The sequence below is a fragment of the Babylonia areolata genome, chromosome 35 (assembly GCF_041734735.1).
Source record: "Babylonia areolata isolate BAREFJ2019XMU chromosome 35, ASM4173473v1, whole genome shotgun sequence".
NCBI lineage: Eukaryota > Metazoa > Mollusca > Gastropoda > Neogastropoda > Buccinidae > Babylonia > Babylonia areolata.
In genome coordinates, this window is record NC_134910.1 from 17,731,517 (window position 1) to 17,755,282 (window position 23,766).

General features: G+C 43.5%; 2 protein-coding genes across 5 annotated transcripts in view; both read left to right on the forward strand.

Annotated features, from left to right (window-relative positions):
* Positions 1–11,175, forward strand: part of LOC143277999 (tight junction protein 1-like) — an 87,258-nt gene extending 76,083 nt beyond the window's left edge. Inside the window, exons 16-17 of the mRNA XM_076583011.1 lie at positions 9,504–9,660; positions 11,047–11,175. Of these exons, the coding sequence (XP_076439126.1) occupies positions 9,504–9,660; positions 11,047–11,175 (286 nt within the window). The remainder of the gene's footprint in view (positions 1–9,503; positions 9,661–11,046) is intronic.
* The window catches only part of LOC143278143 (tight junction protein 1-like), a 71,864-nt gene continuing 57,606 nt past the window's right edge, over positions 9,509–23,766 (forward strand). For all 4 annotated transcript variants that reach the window (XM_076583172.1, XM_076583175.1, XM_076583173.1 and 1 more), the window contains exons 1-6: positions 9,509–9,660; positions 11,047–11,149; positions 11,643–11,694; positions 13,799–13,973; positions 16,524–16,669; positions 23,415–23,465. In XM_076583172.1, coding sequence (XP_076439287.1) covers positions 11,667–11,694; positions 13,799–13,973; positions 16,524–16,669; positions 23,415–23,465 — 400 coding nt within the window. In that variant the 5' untranslated portion in view covers positions 9,509–9,660; positions 11,047–11,149; positions 11,643–11,666. The remainder of the gene's footprint in view (positions 9,661–11,046; positions 11,150–11,642; positions 11,695–13,798; positions 13,974–16,523; positions 16,670–23,414; positions 23,466–23,766) is intronic.

A 23,766-nucleotide genomic window follows, 5' to 3' on the forward strand; every position in this document is an offset into this window, starting at 1 on the left:
TCTCGGTCTCTATCCTTCTTTTCCTTTCTTGTAGGCTCAGGTATTCTGAAGATAATCAGGTTCTTGCTTCTGCGTGTCCTATCTTCTATCTGTCTGTTATGCTCTTTGTTTTTCTCTATTTCTTCCTTTTTGATCTATACTGTAGCATGTGTCTGACCTTCTGCACTACCTGCCAGACTTCTCACTGCATCCGCCATCTTGGGTGGGAAATCTCCCTCTTCAGTCATCTTCATTTTGTCTTTCATCTCTGTGACTTCTTGCCCAAGTCTGCCCACTTCTAGTTGCACTTTCAGGAGACCATCAATGAAGTTGTTAGCTAACTTACTACATGTTGGTTTACAGTACCAGTGGAGAAGGGGTCTTGTGGAGGTGCTATCCTTGGAAAGAACCTCATACATTGCAACATCAATGCCTTGACACGATGCATGGAACCAACGATGGCAGAGACCACATTCCAGGGCTTTATCAGTGTCTATGCAAATAGTTCCATAGTCGATGCAGCGATTATCATTTTGCCCATGTGTCGGTCATGATTCCCTATCTTGGAAGAAGCAGAGCTAGCCCTGGTTCTTTGCCTATCGTCTTTGGGCTCCATACTAGTAGAGGATCGCATTTGCGAAACTTTCCTGGACATTGCTGCACGGCACACGTGTTTACAGCGTCAAGACTGTCAATGAGTTACTAACTTCACAGCGATACTTCGTCTGCTCGTGAATAGGCTTATTGCGTTATCATGGATGCTATGAAAAAGTTCTTTGGTGTGCGTCGACGCCGTCCGACAGAGAAAAGAAGAAGAGTCACTCACCTTCACATGGAGATTTAGTTTCCTACTTACTATATCTGCAGATGTTTTAGCAGTAGCTTAGGAGAGGCTACAAGTTAATGTACCAGTAAAATCACTTTTGAATTTGCCACCATCTTGATGCTGGGTCAGTGCTATGGGAGTCTGAATCTGGATCCGAAAAATGGTGCAGTTGGCAATTTCAAGGCGTTCTAGACACAGTCCTTAATATAAACATGTGCACTGGTTCTTAGAAAAGCATTTCTAAAAGTCTTAATTTATGTCCATCGTATATATCAGTTGATCATAATGTTTTGTGTATCTGAGATTGATATGTAATCTTTCATGTGTCAAAGATTACTTGTGCATCAGATGATCTGAGTGTGTTTGACATTTAGTGAGAAGTTGTGTGTATAAATCATGACATTTTTGATTGTTTCTATTTATGATACTTGGTTAATTTTTGTTGTTGTTGTTGTTGTCTTTACCTCTTTCTGAATTATTTTTTAAAATTATTGTTCAAAGTTGCAATAAGATCATGCACATTTTAGGTTTGTCTTAAAACTGTTATTGTTTGACGAGAGACATGTTTATGAGGTATGTATCAAATGTGTGTGTGTTCATGCACATGTGTAGATGCGGTTAATTCTGTACATATCTGTATTTTTTAGACATATTTTACTTATCATTTAAGCTTTCTTTCAGAGGGAGCCATTTTCTGGACATATTTTTATTTATTATTTGAATTAAATTGTATTTTTGGAGGGACAGTTTGTGACATTATTATGTTTATATTAGGCTTCTGAGTTGCTGAATGGCAGTACTGTTGTTTGCTTGAACAAGCATTTTAGGGTGAGGGAATGAGAGTGCTGCTATCAACCTTTGAGTGGAAATTATTTTATCTTTGTGAAATGTATCTGTGTCTTAAGTTTTGTGATTTTGTTTGTTTGTTTGTTTGATTTTTGTTGTTGTTTATTGTTGTTGTTTTTTTTTCAGTTGTCCAAGGAGTTTTCATTCATTGCCTTTTCTTAAAAAAAGACAAAAAACATCCATTAGTTTAGAAAATATAGTCATTGTTGGGGTTCAGGGATGTGTTCTCTGTTGCGAGATCATGTTGAAATAATTGGACTGATGTGATAAATTGGTGATGGCTCCAGGATTTAGGGGGAGAAGGAAAAAAAAAGTCCTCTACCTAGATGAAATTTGAGTCAGTATTCAAATAAAGATTTTATTTTTCAATTCCTCATTGGATCAGATGCTCATCTTAAAGAAATCTGCCGTGATGCCAGGAAACTATTTCATTATAAATATAATCAATCAAAAAAAAAAAAGTGTGTCAACCCACATGTGTGAACATGATTGGGAAGAAAGACTTGACGCTTCCAATAATTTTCACAACCTTGCAGCTGAGAATAAAGAACAAACAAAATTGTGTGCATATTATACCTTGTATGTACTGAACACTAAAATTTAGGTCTGAAGCCATCACCAGAAAAACTAAGACTGAGCAAATGCAAAATGTATAATCATGATGTTTTTTACTAAAAAAACTTCACTTTACATTTGTGGTCAACTTGAGGGGTAAAATCCCAAAACGTTCACTGATGCATTTTAAAAAAAATTAGGGGTCAGCCTTAAAAATCCCCCAATGTTTTCTTCCAGTCATCCTTTAAAAAAACAAACCTTTAAGTATAAACCTTTGTGTACATAGCTTTATGTGGCAATGATGAGATGTATTCTGTTCAAACAAAACGCCACTCTTTGTGCTTTGCATGGTGCATTTAACTTTTTAGCTTGCATGGCACATATTTATATATACTTTATTTTTGTACATATTGTTTTCCTCTCAGCTTACTGAGACAATATAAGAATGTCAATGCTGATGAACTATCCAGCAGTGAAATTAGAATATCAAATACAATTGTTCAACTTCTTCCGTAATGTTACAGAAGTGAAGACATTTTGTTTGGAGAATTACAGCTATCCATTGTTTGAAATGCATCCATGAGATGCTTGGCATGTTTTAAAGTAGTATGTCATTATTTTGGTGTCATATACTGTACCATGTCAAACTGATGCAAACTAGGCCTATGGTTTGCTCTGTTTGGCCAAATTTCGCGCGGCTAACAGTGAAAAGACGCCCCTCTTAGTCTGGCCCGCTCTTAGCCAATCAAACGCCTCTAACAGCTATAAGCGCTGAATCATTCCTTTGGCCAAGGCTCTCCACGCCATCTTGTCAGGTTTTCGCTCTGTCTCGTCTAACGCTTTTTTTGGCTATTAAGCGTTTTCATTTGGCCTTATTTTGTTGTATGCGGCTTGCATGTGTATTGTGCTTACATTCTGTGTACTCGTTTCGACTCGGCCCCTCGATCGTATTTTCTACCTCTGAGTCGATCCTGTCTTTCCTTTCTCTGTTGGGGTTCGTATTGTTCGCTGGGTGCTTACGCGCGGTACCATGCCTCGTTTGCCATCCTACGAAGGCAGGGATCATGATGCTGGCAGAGATACTCGCCAAGAGACTCTCCCAGGCCCGGAGCTCATGATTTCTCCCGATAGGGACCGCGGCGATGCGTCTGCAGACGCTGATCGCGGAGGGGACGCTCGTCCCGATAAAACGGTCATGAAGGGGACCGGGGGGAAAGGGATTCGAGCGTCACCTCCCGAAGTGTCCCAGCGCGAGGCGGGTGGAAGGGGGAGTAGCACGTCCTCTCTTGGTGGTGGGAACTCGCGGCTGGGTGCGGACTCCCAAGGGGAGGCCGCCCCCCGCCGTTATCCGGGTCCCCACACGGAGACGGCCCTCAGGGGCCCCAGTGCTGTTTCCCCTCCTCCCTCCTCGGTCGACCCCCCTCCCCCACCTCCTCCTGGGGGAGAAAAACAGTTGGTTCCGGGGGGGGACCTCCACTTAGCCCACCCCGGGCCAAGCCACCCCAGTCTCCCCACGGGAGGGGATTCTGGGCGCGTGGCAACCTGCTCTGCAGGTCTCCCCGCTATCCGGCCGGTCTCCCCTGCTGGGGGAGTCCCGCGCGTGTCAGGCGGTTCCGGGCAGTCAGACCGCCGGCCTTTCGGCCTGTCTGACACCCAAGTCGGACCTGACCTCCCTCCGACTTGGCCAGGCTTTTCCCTTCAACGAGGTCAAGGCACCAGTGACCCTTGGGGCTGGGGTCACGGGATGGCTGGTGCCCATGGGTGGTATCCCCCATTCTACCCGTACTGGGGTGCACCTATGGTGCATGCTGGGTTCCCGGGAGGACCAGGGACTAACCCCTGGTCCGCTCCCCACCGGACCCAACCCAGCACAGACCACAGAGTGACACACACAGCCCCGACAAGAGGGATTGACTCTTCGTTGGGCAGGTCGAGCTCCTCGACCAGTGTTAACACTACAGCCTCGAATAGGTCCTCTGTCAGCACGCAGGTGACCGCCACGGTCACTACGGCTTCCTTTTCAGGATCGACGGCAGCTGAGGGACCCCGCTCAGCCCGTGGGAGCCTGCTGGTCCCACCTACCCAGCCCTCGGTCCTAAAAGGAGATGAGTGGGTGTTCGTCCCCTCACAGCAGTCGTGGGTCCCTCTGGCGTCCAGGGACGCTCTCTCTGAGAAGGTGTGGCACCCACCATCCCAAGCATGGTTGGACCTACGGTCCACACACTCCCCACCCTCTTCAGGTGTCAAGGACATAACAGAGGAGACCAGGGTCCCTGCTCGGGATCGCCCCAGCTCATCCCGCTGGGCTGACCACAGCCCACAGGACGCCCCCGTGGGTACATCCACTTGGGATGGCACCCAACAGGGGATGGACTGTGAACAAGAAGGACAGCCCCTGTCTTCGGATGAGGACGAACAAGCAGATGAGCACTCTTCGCCCCCATCCCAGTGCGACAGATGGAGCCCACGCCTCCCTAGGGACCAGCCTGAACCAAACTCGGACTTTGCCGAGCTCGAACTGACCCTCCCCAATAGGGTCACACATGCTGAATCAGTCCCTCAGGCAACTTTGTCACCCTTAACCCTCCTACGGTCAGGTGACTCTAACTCCAGAACCACAAGGCGACTCAGAGTGCCAGAAATGGCTCAGGAGTGGCTTAATAAGCCAGCCCGCACCGTCAGGGGTGCTGCTTCCATCCCTCCTCCAGGCAGGGAGTCACTCTCTGCCCCGGGCGCTTTTGCCCCAGGCAAGTTCCTTAAAGATCCCTCCAAGGGAGGAGTGTGGTCCTGGTACACACAGGACCACCCTGCCTACAGGGAAGCAGAACCCTCCGCGCAGGACAGGATGTTGGTCTCACAGCGCACCACCTTCCCCACCTCAGCTACTCTTCCCTTTAAGACATTTGCAGAGTGGGACAAACTGGCCCGCCGCTGCCTCCTCGAGGTGTCCACGGCTTATACCTTCTTTGACGCGTTCCTCCACAGAGCCAATGAGCTGTGGGAACGACGTCCAGTTCAGCAGGACACGGAGTCTCCTTCCTCTGGCCTGCCTGGCCTCTTCTCAGACCCGAGGTTAAACACTTTTGGCAATCGAGTAGCGTCTGGTCTCACGGCAGCTGCAGACGCAGCTACCAGCCTTCACTTCAATACGGTGCTAGCGCGGCGGGATGCTGTTCTCCGCCTCTCTAACATTCCAGTAGAGGAGAGGGCTGCTCTGCGGTCCATCCCAGCACAGCAGCACTCCCTCTTCGGCCAGTATGCGCCGCATTTTGTCAGCCACAGGGCAGAGACAAACCGGGAGGTGGCCTCATATTTAGCCCAATCCTCCCAGGGGCGCCAGGGTTCTATGCCTTTGAAGAGACCCGCCACCAGGGCTCCTCCATATACCTCGCCTCCTAAGCCAAAGCGGCGTGCTCAGAATCAGCGGCAGAGGAACAAACCACCTCATGGCCGTCCAAGCCGTCCGGCCATGCCCAAGGCCAGAAGGCAGCACCCCCAATGACTGGGCCCCGATTCAGCACCGCCAGTCGTTCAGCCTCTCCAAGTAGGAAACTTGTCCCGGCACGCGCATCAGTGGCGTGCTCTGGGACTCAACGACTGGATTGTGTCGGTGCTAGAGTCGGGGTACATGCTCCCTTGGGTGGGGGACCGCCCCCCTCTAAGATCCACTCCTCCTCCTTATGTGCCCAGCTCGATGGAGCAGGAGAGCGTCTTAGAGAAAGAGATATCGCACCTACTCCTCATAGGGGCGATATCTCAACTCTCGGACCCGGGCCCCGGTTTTTACGGCCGGTTGTTCGTGATTCCAAAAGTCTCCGGAGGGTGGAGACCAGTCCTGGACTTGTCCCCCCTCAACAGTTTCCTCCCCAAGATGAAATTCAAGATGGACACACAGGCACAGATTCGGGAGACCATGCAACAGGGAGATTGGGCGACGTCCATCGATCTGAAAGATGCTTATTTCCATATCCTCATCCACCCGGCATCCCGCCGGTACCTGAGGTTCGTGTGGAGGGACAGAGTGTTCCAGTTCTCTGCCCTCCCATTTGGTCTGTCCCTTGCCCCTTTCCTGTTTACCAAGGTGGTGCGGGAATTGGTGTCAATCGTCCGGTCGGAGTCCATTCGGCTCTGTGTGTACCTGGACGACTGGCTTATTCTGGCCCAGTCACAGGCTCTGTGCCAGAGTCATACAGCCAGACTTCTAGACCTGTGCTCCCAACTGGGCTTCATCACGAACCAGGAGAAATGCGATCTGTCCCCGAGCCAGTCCTTCGACTTCTTAGGGATGAGATTCGACATGCGGTCCATGATAGTCTCTCCGACGCCAGATCGGTGGGACCGTCTGGCAGGCCTCCTCAACCACTTGCGCCATTCCTCCCAAGCAACGGCGCGGACACTTTCTTCCCTCCTGGGCATGATGGAGTCCATGGCACCTCTCATCCCTCTGGGCAGGGTTCTCAAGCGCCCTCTTCAGAGGGCACTCAGGCTACGGTGGTCCCAGAGCACTCAGCCATGGGATACCCGGATATGTCTGGGCGAGTGGTTCCTCGAGGTGACATCAGAGTGGTTAACCACCCCTCTTCTGACACAGGGGGTGCCCATAGCCCCACCTACTCTTCAGGTGGCACTATTCACAGACGCCTCCTCCATGGGCTGGGGAGCCCACATGGACTCACTCCATGCAGCAGGGACTTGGTCCCCGGAGGAGCGCCTATGCCACATCAATGTTCTGGAACTGGAGGCAGTTCGCAGGGCTCTCCAGCACTTCATAGCGGAGGCCAAAGGCAAGACCATTCGCTTGTTCACGGACAACACAACAGTCGCTTGTTACGTGAACAAAGGGGGCGGAGCGCACTCGCCAGACCTCTCTCTGCGGACCGAGGCTCTCCTCCGTTGGTGCCACAGCAGGGGCATTGCACTTTCAGCGAGACACATAGCAGGGAAAGACAACATTTTGGCAGATGCTCTCAGCAGGTCCAAGAGTGTCATCCACACAGAGTGGACCCTGGACAAGGACACCCTGCAAGGAGTGTGGGAACAGTGGTTCCGGCTGATGGTGGACCTCTTTGCGACAAGGTTCAGCAAGAGACTTCCCACGTACGTCTCTCCAGTCGCCGACCCAGAAGCATGGGCAGTGGACGCTCTCTCTCTAGACTGGAGCAGTCTGATTGCCTACGCGTTTCCTCCCTTTCCAATCCTGTCCAAGGTGATACGGAAAGCCAGGTTGGAACGCCCGCAGATGATCCTCATTGCGCCGAAATGGCCAGCCCAGCCCTGGTTTCCGGTCCTTCAGTCCCTGACACATGTTCCACCACTGGAACTGGAAACCAAACCTCATCTGCTGAGGCAGCCTCGTTCGGGCATTCCTCACTCCAATCCTCAAATGCTCCACCTGCACGCGTGGCTGCTGTGCGGGCGGATCTGTCAGCATCACCATTGAAGTCTTCCACCCCGCGGTCAGCCTCTGTGTCCGCCGCGCTGACCAAGGGGGGTGCCTCCTCCGACCTCCTCTCCATAGTCTCCAAAGCCAGGAGGGAGGGAACAGAGACTTTGTATGACTTTCGATGGAAGAAATGGCTGAGTTGGTGTACAGCTCAGAACATTCCCCCTACTAACCCTACGAGCATGCAGCTGGCCAACTTTTTGGCTCACTGCTCCTCGGTTCTCAACCTGTCTGCTAGTTCTGTGAGAGGGTACAGGTCTGCCATTTGTACCACTATCAAACAGCTAGGTGGTCCCGCTTTTGAAGCTGATTTCCTGCTCAGAGCAGTGGCTAGGGGCGCCTCTCTGAAGGAAGCTAGGAATCCCAGAAGAGTGCCCCTCTGGGACTTGTTCCTGGTGCTGGATTTCATTCGAAAACAGCCCTTTGAGCCATTGGGGACTATTCCTTTTGACCTGCTCACTCTCAAGACCACTTTCCTTCTGTTGCTGGCCACGGGCCGTCGTAGAAGTGAGATTCATGGTCTTAGTGGTATGCCACAAGATCTAGCATTCCACAGAGATGGTTCCATCACTCTTCGTTTCCTTCCAGAGTTTCTGGCTAAGAACCAAGACCCCGAGGTCCCTTCCCCCTCTCTGAGGGTCAGACCTTTGTCGGATATTCTGGCACAAGATGATGAAGATAGGCATCTCTGCCCCGTTCGGTGCCTCAAATACTATTGCAATAGGTCTCGCCATAGGCGTTCTTCTCAGAGGCGCCTTCTCATCTCCCTCAATGAGAATTACAAGAAAGATATCGCTGCAGGCACCATTTCCCGCTGGGTTTCCCAAGTCATTCGTAGAGCCTACTCTCATGCACACAAGGATCTCAGCTGTCTTAATCCCAGAACACACGAAGTGCGGGCCATAGCTACTTCGGCTGCTTTCCAGCACTCGGTACCACTGCAGCATGTCTTGGAGGCAGCCTTCTGGCGGTCGGAGAATCCCTTCATCAACTTCTACCTCCGGGATTTCCGTATGACCAGGGCTGACGGTTCCAAGGGGATTTCCTTTGTCGCGGCTAACACTGCCGTCTCAGTTTCAAGGGCTCCCCATACGAACCAGTAGGCGTTGCCCTCCTCCATTTGCTTTAAATTCTGCATCAGTTTGACATGGTACAGTATATGACACCAAAAGGAGGAGTTTGTATTATACTCCATGTTTGGTGTTTACATATACTTACCATGTCAAACTCGAATGCCCGCCCGTCCGTCCCCGCGTCTCCGCCGTGGTTCTCATGGGGCATTTTCATTCATGGCCACGGAATGATTCAGCGCTTATAGCTGTTAGAGGCGTTTGATTGGCTAAGAGCGGGCCAGACTAAGAGGGGCGTCTTTTCACTGTTAGCCGCGCGAAATTTGGCCAAACAGAGCAAACCATAGGCCTAGTTTGCATCAGTTTGACATGGTAAGTATATGTAAACACCAAACATGGAGTATAATACAAACTCCTCCTATTTGTCTGATTGGCACCTGCTGGGTTAAGGATGGAGATTTGTCTGATCGGCACCTGCTGGGTTAAGGATGGAGATTTGTCTGTTCTCCCAGGTCACACAATCCCATTTGTGTGTATACTCATGGCAGAAGATTAAATACACTCATTAAAAATCCCGCAGTCCATGTTAGCGTGCAGTAGGTTATAGCAACATTAATATACCGAGAATGCCCAAGCCTGAAATCGTAGTAATCGCTGCCTAAATTGCCAGGTGAAATCAGTCATACATGTATAAGTTCACTGGTAGATACAAGTAGATAGAGTTGTAGCCCACACATTCAGAAAAGGCAACACTGATGATCCATGGTGTGTTGTGTGTGCCCAGGACGGACATCCGGCGCGTGGTGTTCCAGAAGGACCGGCAGAAAGGTCTGGGACTGCGGCTGGCGGGAGGCAACGCCACCGGCATCTTCATCGCCTCCGTTCAGCCGGGCAGTGGGGCCGAGGCAGAGGGACTGGTGGAGGGGGATCAGATCCTGCAGGTACCACACTGCTGTTGTTGTTTTTATTTCATCTCCTACTTTTCCCTTTACTCTGACGAGTCACTGGGGTGCTGCACAAAAAACTCTTCACAAGATTCCTCCAGGTCTGTTGGTTATGTTACAAATCCTGGGTCTCTGCAAATGGTTTTCAATCTTTTTTTTTCTTTCTGTTTCCCCCCTTTGTCTTCTGTGGAGGATTGTTTTAGTAAGGCCACTGGTTCATGTCACTTGGCCATATCAATATGGTCTCCTTTTTTTAACCTTTGTGTTTTGTTTTGTTTGTTTTTTTTATTCCTTTTTCTCTCATTCATCCTTTCAACAATTCATGTACCACACTGTCATTCATCCACTGACATGTGATTTTTGTGGTTGTTATCCAGAATTACCTGCAAATGGACAGGAAAGGAGAATAGTATTTGAAAATATTAAAGAATAACAATGTGGGCAGTGACATTTTTACTGTGATGATATCAAGAAAATTTTACAAAGTAATGTCTTAGAATAATAGGAATATATGTCATGTGGTAGATGTTGTCAGAGTCAAATATCAACGAAGCAGAAAACTGAATGCATGGAAAGAAAAATAAGGCTTTCCTCCCTCATCCCCTACTTTTGGGAAGCAGAGAGTGGTGGGGTGGAGTGGGGTGGTCTTCCTGTCTGCCTGTCTGTCCCTGAGTCCACCATTGTGCAGTGGTCTCTCCCTCCCCTCCCCCCCTCATGTCTCTGCCACTCCCCCCCTCCCTCTGTCTCCCCCCCCCCTGCCCCTCTTCCTCTCCTCGCCCCCAATCAACAGTTCTGTTTTTGTCTCGCAGAGTGAGTCATTGTAATCTGTTTTGGTTGTGCATGTGTGTGTGTTGATCGTAAACTTTAACAAATTTGTTTTATCTGAAAATACTTTGACAACATCAAATTTGACTAAAAGATAGGGAAAAAATCAGTTCTTTTCATTGGTTCTATTTATGATAGTGAAGACAAAAAACTTTCCATTGACAATTTTCTGTTACATTTTTAAAAATATATAATATTTTTGTATTATATTGCTATTCATCACGAGGCTGCTTGCCCTGAGGAGAGCGTGTTGCCACAGTACAATGCCACCAATATTTCATTTTGTTTTTTTCTGTCGGCAAGAATTCAAGAATTTTGCCAGTGACAACCCTTTTGTTGCTGTGGCTTCTTTTGTGTGTGTGCTAGGTGCATGTTGCATGTGGGGCTTCGGTTTATCATTACATCTGAATGACTAGCGTCCAGACCACCTTGAGGTCTATTGGGAGAGGGAGTATGTAATCTGGTCTGTACATGGTCTGTATATTTTTAGTTCAAATAATTTATTTTTCTGAGTATGTGTGGAAGTTACATTGATGCATACATACATCTGTGGTCCAGGCAAATGGCCTTGACATTGTGGGCCTGACGAGAGAGGAAGCAGTGGCACATCTGACAAGCCTGGAAGGGAAGGTCACTCTCATTGTGCAGTACAGGAAGGAAGGTGAGGTTGTCTTCTCTAGTTTCTGATGTACAGCGTACATGTTGTTGCCTTGCAGAAGATTGAGTCCATATGTAAATCAACACTGTTTTATTTCCCTTTTTTTAATAATTTTTTTTAGATGAATAAATAGTGTTTTGTGAAGAACAGTACAAAACAGCAAAGAGCATGCACACACTCATGTTTAATGCACACACACACATACACATCTACACATATATACACACACACATTATTTATATACACATACTGTGCATACACACACATAGACATATATGTAGGCACACTGACATACACAGACACACAGATGCATATACAGATACAAAAAACGGACAGACACACACACACACAAACACACAGACACACATGCATACACACAAATCAAGAGACACACACATAAAGATGATTGTGGTGATGACGACACCAATGATGGCGGTAGTAGTGATGATGATGATGATAACGATGTCTAACAGTGATTATGTCTGTGACGTTTCAGACTACGACAGTATTATGGCCAGCCATGAAGCCGGTGATTCATTCTACATCAGGTTGGTTGCTGCACACTGACTGTGTGTGTGTGTGTGTGTGTGTGTGTGTGTGTGTGTTTGTGTGAGAGAGACTACTTGTGCATTAGTGTGTGCATAATATGTATGTGTGCATGTTGTGTTGTGGTGAGTGTGTGTATGTTTGTTGATTAATTCTGTAAAGGTCCTTTGCATTTTTATCTTCTTGTGAAGCATATACAACTCTTGATCATATCAGAAGAGATGGGTTAAAAAAAGAAAAAAGAAAAAAGAGAGATTTTTTTTTTGTGGTCATTATCATCTCATCATTGAAGCACTCTGGTCTTATCTCTTCTCTGCACCCCTCCCCTGTCTTAGTTGATGTGTATGAATATTGTGGTACTTGTGCCACATTTTCCTGTCCAGGTTTCTTTCTTTTCAAGTTCAATGAGATCAGTTTTGACAGTGGTGTTTTATGGGATGAAAAGCAGCCCACGGCTAGAATCGGGATTGATACAGGTTTCATAAGTTTTCAGATGTTTGTGAGAGAAAAAAAGGCATGTCAAACTGATGCAGACTAGGCCTATTGATTTACTCTGTTTGGCCAAAATTCCTGGCAAACTCCGAAATATGTCATCTCTGTAATAGTCTGCTGTCTGCTAGCCAGTCAAATGCCATTTACGGTGTGAGCTGATTACTCTTTCACACTGGCTACCACTTCCTGAAATAAGTCCATTATCTTGCTTTTGCTGTCTTTGCCAACCTTTTAATGTTGTATGGTATTGAAATGTTATTTTCGTACATTCTTGATGCGTGGTGTAGCTTTCTGGGAAGTTTTGTCTCAGAACTCATCTAATTTACATTATTTCCATCAGTTCTTGATGTCTTATTCGATGTTTTATATTGTTTCCAACTCTGTCTTGCTGTCCTCTGACATGTCCCCATCGTAGTGCTTTGCACGCCAACCTGCTATAGCCACACCCGTCAGGCTGGGATACTGCTCTCTACTAGGGAGACTATCTCAGGTCCTGGAGCCTCCAAGTTCTCCAGTTTGCGATCAGGCCGATGCATCTTTGTAGAAGGATTCTGGTGTGATCACTTGACTTCCTGAGGATCACATTGGTGGCCCTGCTGTTTCTGTTCCTTCCATGTTAAAAGTAAAATAATGATTAAAAAAGAAAAGAAAGAAAATCCCAAAAGGATCTTTCTGACCATTTATGCAGCAGATGATGATTCATTCAAGGAGCATGAGCTGACATTGTAATACCATCATTTCATCCATGTTCTCATTGGGATAGTTTTTGCGTTAAGGGCTTCAAATGTTTTTAAACAGATTTTCAATTTTGTATTCAACTCCTCAACCCAAGGGAGTTTGCAGCCTTGGTGGGTTCCCCTGCTGTATTGATGCAGAAAAGCAAAGAACATACACTGAAATTGACAGGCTTTTCTTCCAACTTGACTCCTGGGGACACAGCCAGAGAAGTTTGTTCCCTTTGTTTGCAGTTTGTGCATATGTAGGATGTGTGCACCATTTTGATGAAATGGATTTTGATGCCAGGGTATTGCTCAGACTCAGGGCTAAATGAGTTAAAAACCTGTGTTAATGGTGAATTGTTTTTAGCCCTGATGCTGGCAGGGCTGTAAGTCACTTTAAGATAGTGACCCACGTGATGTGCCAATAAGATAGTGACCCACATGATGTGCTGACAATAAGATAGTGACCCACGTGATGTGCTGACAATAAGATAGTGACCCACATGATGTGCCAATAAGATAGTGACCCACATGATGTGCCAATAAGATAGTGACCCACGTGATGTGCTGACAATAAGATAGTGACCCACATGATGTGCCAATAAGATAGTGACCCACGTGATGTGCTGACAATAAGATAGTGACCCACGTGATGTGCTGACAATAAGATAGTGACCCACATGATGTGCTGACAATAAGATAGTGACCCACGTGATGTGCTAACAATAAGATAGTGACTGACGTGATGTACTAACAATAAGATAGTGACTGACATGATGTACTAACAATAAGATAGTGACTGATGTGATGTGCTAACAATAAGATAGTGACTGATGAGATGTGCTAACAATAAGATAGTGACTGATGTGGTATGCTGTGTTCCCTGTCACCCCAGGACTCACTTCACCTACCAGCCAGCAGGTGATTCTGGTGACCACGCCTTCAAGGTGGGCGACATCTTCCACATCAAGGACACCTTGTTCCGCGGGGTGGGGGGGGTCCTGGCTGGCCATCAGGGTTGGCACTGGGGGGGAGGAGCTCAAGAAAGGAACCATCCCCAACAGGAAAAAGTTAGTGGGCCATGTGTTTGTGGGGAGGAGGGGGGGGGGTATTTATTACATTTGTGTTTGTTTGTATGAGTGGGAGTTTGTTTATTGTATGTGTGTGTGTGAGTTTATTTGTTGCATGTGTGTGTGTGTATTGGGTGGTGGTGAGTGTTTTAAGATATTTTTTTTATTGTATGTGTGTGTAGGGGGGTATGTTTATTGTATGTGTGTGTGTAGGGGGGGGGGGATATATTTATTGTATGTGTGTGTATGATGGGGGGGGGGGGGTTATATTTACTGTATGTGTGTGTGTATGAGGGGGGGTTATATTTGTTGTACTTGTGTGTGTATGAGGGGGGTGTTCTATTTACTGTATGTGTCACTGCTGTCTAGGCTATAAGCAGAACCACACACTTAGCCGACTGCGAGATCCCCCTGACAGGCCTGATAGTGCCAGACACTGATAAGTAGGTCAGCTGCTGTGCCTGCTAACCCGTCACTGACCCTTCTTTGTCTTCTATTAAAGCGTGGCAATTTGCGCGCCTCTTTTGAGCGGGCTGGTGAGCATACTCCTATATCTGTGGCATTAATGTTTGCACTGTTGGAAAGAACGGACACTTCTCTTTTTGTTGGTGGTAGTACTTTCCTTGGCTGGAAAATATTTTTTAAGATAGCAGTATTTACTTGACAGAACTGTGCTGACAATTGTGACTGGCGGTGGTGTGGGTTTTTTTCATAGCAGAAGTACCGTGAGTTTGGTTTTCCTTCACATTCTGTTCTCTCACATTTCTTTCTTCCATTCCTTTCTTTCATTCTGTTTTCTTCTCTGTCTTTCTTTCGTGCTGTTTCCTTCCCTCTTTCTCTCCTTCATCCCTTCCTTTCTTTCGTTCTGTTTCCTTCTCTCTCTTTTCTTCAGTGTGCGTGAATGACTGAATCAGTGTGCCTGTGGAGTATTTGTACAAGCTGCAAAACAGTTGTGATCTTTAACACGCCACAGCTTCCTTCAGAATTTCCAGCTATCAACACAGGTTAGTGAGAGGCATGCTGATGTGTAATGCTGTGCATGGAATGTATTGTCTGCGTTGAGCGAATTTTGTGAGATTAGATTCAGTGTGTTAAAAATGTGTCAAAATGCATGTTAACAAACTGGTGGTAAGCATACCTGCTTTTTTCAAACAGTTATCCTGAGAAAAATAATCGGATGTTCACATTTGAGTTTCCTATCGTTTTAAAGCTAAGACTGTGCTCTTTCAGACCATACTATTCATTAAGCGATTGCGTTGACAAGCAATGTGTTATCAAAAGTTAACGAAGAGGTGTTGTTTTCTCCCTGTGGCCGCTGCCATCGCGCGGAACAGCACACTGGTCTTTCTCCCTCCCAACAGCTGATAACGGCTGGAGGCGCAGCGTGAAAGAGAACTCATAGCGTTTTGTGCTCTCAGTTCTTCCAAGTTAAAGCTCTAACCCTTCCCGCGGTAGCGTGTTATTTTTAGGTGGCACCTTTCCCTCCTGAGTTGAATGCAGGGTCAAGTTCTCTCCTCGGATGAACTAAACGTCAAGCGCTGAACACGTGTGGTGTGTGTGTGTATGAGGGGGGGTATATTTATTGTATGTGTGTGTGTGGGGGGGGGTGTTATATTTATTGTATGTGTGTGTGTGGCGGCATGTTATATTTATTGTATGTGTGTGTGTGTATGGGGGGGATTATATTTATTGTATGTGTGTGTGTATGGAGGGGGTGGGTTGTATTTATTGCATGTGGGGTGGAAGGGGTATATTTATTGCGTGTGTATGGGAGGGGAGCTTATTTATTGCATGTGCATGTAAGGGAGTGTGGGGGGTATTTCTTGCATGTGTGTCTGTGTGGCAGTGTTGTGTGGATGGTGTGGGTATGGTTGTTGGGTAGGCTGGGGAGGGGAAGGGAAGAATGGGTGGGGGTGGGGGGTGGGGGTTATGTGTGTGTAGTGTTGGGTGTGGGTGGTAGGGTGTGTGTGTTGTCTCATTGATGTGTGTGGGAGGTGGGATGTGTGTTTGTGTGTTTGTGAGGGTGGTGGTATGGGTGGGTGAGGGTGGGGAGTGGGTAGGGAAAGGAAGGTTGTGGGGCTTCAGGCTTGCCATCAGTGTGGGCATCCGTGTGTTTGTGTGTGTTTGTGGCATGGGTAGGGGTGGGAATGTACGGAGGTGTGGATGTGTGTGTGTGTTCACAGGCATGCTTATATTTGGAAGAGAGGGTTGAGCTTGGACATGTGTATGTTACCATTTGTTGTTCTGGGGTTTAGTTTGGGATTATTATTGTATTGGGATTATCACTAACAATATTTTAGTTTGTTATCATCATTACTATCATTGTCATCAGTCAGTCATCAGTCATAATCTTCACTGTTTATGTTTTATGATGATTGTTAGTGTTATTTATTGTTACCATCATCATCGCCATCTTCATTATTATCACATGGTTATCTTTTCAGGGTGGAATTGCTGGCAAGCAGCCAGCAAGCAACAAACAGCTTCCAAGACACTCTGTGACGTTCATTGTTTATCATCATCATTATTATCATGCTGTTATCATTTCAGGGCAGAGTCACTGGCAAGCAGTCAACAGGAGACCACCAACAGCAGAGACACACTGCCCAACAAAGGGCGCGGCAGTCTGTTCAAACGGAAGTCAGCACGACGAGCGAAGTCCCTGGGCAAAGACCACTGGGAAGAGGTCATCTTCTGTGAGTAGTTTTCAGAAGGTTTTGAAATTATGTCGTTTTTTTTTTTCATTGTTATATCATTTCCATTTCCCCCTAATAGTGTCTGTTTTAGAATTTCATTTTCATTGTTATATCATTTCCTCTCTTCCCCCCTTCAGGAGTGGCTCTTTTTGAATTTTTTGTTTTATTTTAAATACTTGTCTTAACATTTCCTTCCTCCCCCTCCCCCCTAATAATGTCTGTTTTAGAATTTCTTATTTTCTTTTCTGTTTCTTTCTTTTTTATGATTATTTTAATATTTTTCTCCCCCCCACCCCACCCCATTCTCCCCAACCCCCTACTAGTGACCATTAAAGAAGTTCTTTTCTGTTTTTTATCATTTGGTTTTTGATGAAGATCATTTCGTTCCACTCTTAATGATGTCCACTTTAAAATTTCTTTTTGTTTTGTTTTGTTTGTTATCATACCCCCCAACCCCCACCCCACACTGTTGTCCAATTTAGAATTTTTGTTCTCTTCTTGAAGAAAAAAATTTTCTCAAGCCAGGTAGTGTCTGTTTCAGAATTCTTTAAGTTATTTATCATTATTCACATCATTTTCTTATTAGCTGGTTAAAAAAGAAAGCAAATTTGTTTTCTTTATTTATTGTGTTTGGGAAATATTGTGATATTTATCAGATGGTTTTCATTTCGGTTTACAAAAATTGTTAAGTCTGATTCTGTTTGCTTTTTTATCACTTTTTTGTTGTTGTTGTTATTGTGGTTTTTATTTTTTTATTTTAAAGAACTGTGTTTGTTTTATGTCATTGACTTTGGTTATGATAGTTAAATTTTTGTTGGTCTGTTAGCTGAGGAAGAGGGAGGTAAGAAAACTTGCCGTTAGCTGTTAATGCTTTTTTTTTTCCTTCATGGCCGTAATATCACTTGTTTTGTTTTGATGTGGCTGTGTGTTGCCTTGAAGCACAAAAGGGAAGTGGATCAGATGTCTTTTCTTGCTGTGTAGACAGAGGTGATTGTGATGTGCTGGGGAATTAGTCATGAAGTCGCTGTTGTGTGGTGTTCAGGGAGTTTAACCCATTTACTGTTGCTTTAGAATACACTCATCTGTGAAGTGCTGTTTCCTGAGATAAAACAGAGCTTGCAGGTCAGGATTTAGGTCATCACTGTTTGTTTGGACTACTTCTTGATAATACATTGCTCTTATTCAGAAAAATTACATGACTTAAAAGTACACAAAAAGTAGTATTGCTTCATACTTTACTGATCACATTTCACAAAGGGTCAGCAATCAAGGGGTTAAAGGTACGATCAGTGTGTGTTAATGTTGTTTAGTAGATCTGCACAGACATAGAAGTTTGAAAATGCCCCTACACACACACACACACACACACACACACACACACAGTGATTCTCACTTCACACTCATCATATCCATGTCCTCCTCCCTCAGTTTTGTTATGTTTTGTTATATTTATATTGCTGTAAGTGAAGAGATGTAAAGAGTCCGAAATGAACAGATGAATGATCACACATTTGCAGACATATCTATATATGCACACAGATGACATATATATATATATATATATATATATATATATATATATATATATATATATAATGCCCACACACATGTACAGGCATGAGTGCAAATGTCAGTGTAAAATGTCACATTAATAAAACTAAACCTAATGTAAATGCATTCTTAAACTACTGAGTTAAAGGGCTTGTGCTATAATTTTAAAATGAAGAATGAAGAAGTATGTACAGACAAAAAATACCTTGCACATGCACACACACTCACACATGCTCACACACACACACACACACACACACATGCACACACACACACATGCACACACGCTTGCACACACACAAACACCTGCCCACAGACACAGACACGGACACAATACGTGATGATGTCAGTAGAGGGTAAAGTGGGGTGGGTAGGAGGAGGAAAAATGCAGACAGTTAACTATGCTTCATCACACCCAAAGGCTTGGTTTTCAAGTTTGTTGGTAAGTGACGGAGATCTATAGGAAGAATTTCAGACAGAAGGTGCTTGATAATGAAAGGCCCTTTGGCCAAATGAAGAGGTTTTGGGGACTCGAATGAGCTTTTCAATATGAAGACCTGAGAGAACGGGAAGGGGTGTAAGATATAAAGGACAAGAATATAGAGAATTAATGAAAAAAGGATCTATTATAGCAAGTTGATTGAAATATAATTTTGTACCAACCACATTGATGATGATTATGTGACACGTCAGTATGGTACATAGTGAACTCTAATTTTTCATGATTTTTTGGGTCTTTTCTTTTATTGTTGTTGAACTTTGCTTTTCTGAGTCAGATGGATGTGTGTTTATAATGCTGATTTGATAAATGGAAAGTGTATTACTGTTTTAATTAAAAATACTTAACCATGACCCAACTGTTTCCTTTCTGTATCAATAGCAAGACAAAGAAAAAAAAAGAATGAATTAATTTCCTTTTATGAGGGAAGTGGAATAAGCAAAAACTTGCTTTTTTAAAATTTTAATTTTTTACAAAAACGAGAAATTTGAATAATACTGAGAAAAGACCAGTGCAGTTACTGAAACAGAGGACACATCCACAAACATATATTCATGTAAACACATAATCACATCCACATCCCAGAATGCATGATGTTTACATGCATTGATACATATAAACACCCCCTCCACCCCCCCTACACAATTAGAAAACCATACATACCTACATACATACACACATACCTACGTATATACACACTCAATAAGTATGTGTGTGTGTGTGTGTATATATATATATATATATATATATATATATATATATATACATACACACACACATACAAATAAATATATGATTTACCAGAATACAAAAAATGTCATCTTCATAGCAATTCATGAATTACAGAATATGACATTAAATGTAACATTTTTGTTTTAGAAGAATGACATTTTCATTTACAAGAAATCAAGCAAGAAAAGACATCTCATCCACTAAAGATATATATATTTATCTAGCTTCTGTTGCCTTTCTGTCTACGCTTTGTGCAGATAGGTTGTTTGAGTGTTGCTGTGTTTTTCCTGCTTGTCTCTGGCCTCTCTTGTTGTTTCTGTTGGGGCCAGGGCTGTATATTTTGTACTGTATTGTCTTAGGTTATATTTGGGTGAGAGAGTGGGTTTTTTAATTTTTTTATTATTATTTTTTTACTGGAGATGGGGTGGGTTGGGGTTGTATTAGATTTTGTTTGTGTTTTTTTTTCTGTGAGGGGGAAGAGGGAGTAGTGGGGTACAGCAGATTTTCCTTCCGACAGTCCAGGCCGCTTTTTCTCTCAAAGGAGAGTGTGTTCCCTTTCTTTCTTCTGCTTTTGTGTGTGTCATCATGTTCCCACTGTGCTTGTGTATGGGGTTAGGTTTCATACTTATGAGAAACTGACTGTTTTTGTGCAATTTAAGTTATTTGTATTTGGAGGGGATTTTTTTCGGAGGGGGGATTTAGACTTATTTCACTGAGCCAGAATTCAGCCATTGTCTCAAGAATTTACTATTGCCATTATTTCTTTGGAATAAGTTGGCGATGGTATGAGCTGACTTGCATTGTTTAGGCAGACTGTGGCTGTCACTTTGGTAGAATTTAGATTTTTTGGTGCATGATTTAGCCGTAATATTTGGTACAATGCTGCCATCATTTCATCATCATTAATTAAGTCTTTTTTTATGAAGCAGAGTCAGCCAGTGATATTGACTTCTTTTGTTGCTGCGGGTTCATTCACTGGCACCAAGAAAATGTCAGTCACAGCACATCTTAGTTTCTTATCTCATTTGAAAAGACTAGTTCCCAGTCCACCATTGAAAGTAGAGTGGAGGGAGAACAAGAAAAGCCCTGTTTCCTGTGTGGTATGTGGCCTCCTGGAGACTTACCCACAGTCCTGTGCAGACTGACGGTACTGAGACTGACAGACAGACCCTGGGTGTGTCTGTGTATGGAGGACGCAAGATGAGCTTTGTTGGAGTACTGTCACTGAAACAGTTCACATCATTCAGCAGATGTTACTGCAACAAAACAAAACAAATCAACTGCAAAAAAAAAAAAAAAAAAAAAAGGAATCTCCCACATACTCCCTCCCCACCAAGTTTCAGTTTTCAGGAGATGTCAAAGAATGTGGACTGATCCATACATGCTACACCATATCTGTTGTAAAAAAATAAAGTAAAAAATTGACAGTTGCAGATGTCTGTCTTACACATAACCCAGTTTGCACCCTCCCCTTACCCCCACCCAGATAAACCAAGTAAAAAAAAAAAATCACCACCACCACCCAAGAAGTTATGTCTCAGTTTAACCTGGCACTGCCTCAGCTGTGCCTGAACATTTGGGCATGTGTGATGCGTGATGTGTGATGCGTGATGTGTGACGTTGGTTGTGCTTTGTTCAGGTGTCAGTGACCAGTGGTTTGTCAGCTCTGTCTTGTCGGTCTTGTCCACCAAGTTTTTTACTTTTTCCCTTTTATATTTTATGTTTTTTTATCTCTTTTCTTTTTTTTTTGAGGGGCTGGGGAGGCATTGGGAGAGAGAGCATGTGCCCTTACTGAAAAAAAAAGAATGATGTGGCCGAGCTAGTGCTAGTAGCAGCTAGTCAGAAGTTACGCAAGGAATTTTTCTTGGGTTTCTGTTTATTATGAAAATTAACCTCCATCAATATATATATATATATATATATATATATATATATATATATATATATATATGTAGTTCACTCTATTATTGCAAAAAATGTTAAAAAAACAACAACACCCAAACATCCTGATAACGTTACCAGTAGTTTTTAGAGCTGCTAGCTTCTGCTATGATTATATTTCTGCATAGTTTAACTTTCAGAACAGACGTAATGATCATAGCATTGTGTGCGTTTGTTTTACAGTGGAAGTCTTATAACTTTGTAGTATAAGTTGTTCAGTGGTTTCTGCTAATAGAGTGCTACTGGTGTTTATGATTTACAGCTTGTTTATCTATTAGTTTATTTATTATTTCAATACTTTTTAATATTATTAAGCATCACTGTTAAAAATCACTCAGATAATGATTGTGTCAGAGATGGTTCTTGTTTGCAAGAAAGGAAATTTGCATTATTTGTTGATGAATAAAAAAAAAAACCCCAAACCCCCAAAACAACAACAAAAAACACTGTTTTAAAGTAGCTGATTCTTATATATTTCTTTCAGGTTGCTTAATACTTATATAATGTTATTTTTCACTTTTTGTTTTATCTGGTATACATGTATTTCTAATATGATCCATTTATTTGTGTGAAATGTTATATTTTCTTTTCTTAAATATATTTTCTCATTCTTATATCTGTTTTGGTTGTATGGCTATTGTGAAATGTTAAGTTTTTCTTTTCTTTAATTCTTTTCTGTTTCACTTCTGTTAATGTTATTCTTCAGTACTTTTGAGTAGTTTGTTTATACAGTGATTTTTATCAGTAATTGATATTTACTTGTAGATATTTGTCTTGTTAATTTACCTTGCTTACATGTTTTGCTGTTACAGTTTAGTTCTTAGTCGCCTGTTAACCCTTAACTGCTGGACTTGATGAAATGGGATCAGTGGCATGAATCTAAAACACAGTCACTGCTTTTTGTGGACTTGTATGTGGTGAAATTGATTTCGCTGAACAAAAGTCATGCAGTCCCAAGCAGTCCAAATGAAGAATGGCTGACATCCTGGCCTGTAAGCTCTGTTCAGGTGACAGCATTCACTGACGGGCATACTGTCAGCAGCAGCAATGGGGTTAACCAGCCTAACTTTGAACTGTAGCCATTAACAGAATTCAGTTCTCTTTTGTGTTGTCACTGTCACAATTTGATTTTTCTCACAGCTTGGTTGTTCTCTGTCCTACATTGATTTTAACTAGCAGTCATACTGCGAACTCAGAATTTGGTTCCCATCTGCATTCTAATTGTTACTGTTCAGTTGTTCTCATTCGGTTTTTTTTTTTTTTTTTGTATTATGACCTTATTCTAAATTGCACTTACAATCATAACTTATTTCCCATTATCAGTTTAGATGGCCTTATTTTAAGCTGCAGTTCTATTCAGAATTTATTTCATTTTGTTGTTGTTGATCTAATTGAAAGGGTTTTATATTTGTTAGTCTTATTTCAAACATTGTTTCAAACTGCAGTTTGATTAGACTTTCATTTCTGTTGTTATCATTAGGTTGATATCTCATTTAAACTACATTTGCTATAAGACTTTTAATTCCTTGATCCAAAATGAAAGTATTACAAATTACAGTTGGATTATTCTCAGACTTAGTGTGAAAATCCAGTGTATGCCACCCATGGATTTTTTCATTGCTTTATCACAAAAAAAAAATCACTTACACACACTAGCATGTTTGTGTTTGCATGTGCAGGCTTAACTGCAGATCTATATAGATATGATTATAGATATAATAATAATAATAATTATTATTATTAGTATTAGAGTATTATTATTATTCTTTCTAATTCCTTTTATTGTTGTTGTTAAATCATTGATGTTATTATAAACTAGGATCTTCATTATCATGTACATAATGCACCATTCCATTGGATGAGGTGAAGGATGAGGAAAAAATGAAAGAAAGAAAAAGGAACAAGAAAAAAAAGACATTGATCAGCTTAATGAAATTAACATCAGATCTTACAAAGGGAGAGAGAGGGCGGAAGAGAAAAGAATGATAATAATGATAATGAAATACATACTTTGTGTCACAGCGGGCCTAGCCACCAAGTTCCCTCCCTATGAACGAGTGGTGCTCAGAGACCGTGAGTATTAGCTTTGTTCTCTTCCTCCCACTTTTCTCTGTGTGTGTGTGTGTGTGTGTGTGTGTGTGTGTGTGTGTGTGTGTGTTTGAAATATTTGCACATGTGTGTGTGTGTGTGTGCATTCTATGTACTGTGCATACATGTTTGATATTTATTTATGTATGTATATGTACATCATGTTTATGTGTACACACATTTGTGTATGTGCATTTGTGAACATGCATCCATACAGATATCTGAGTGCATGGTACATGATCATTTTAAAAGAAAAGAGTGATTATTGGAATGGTGTTTCACCCTC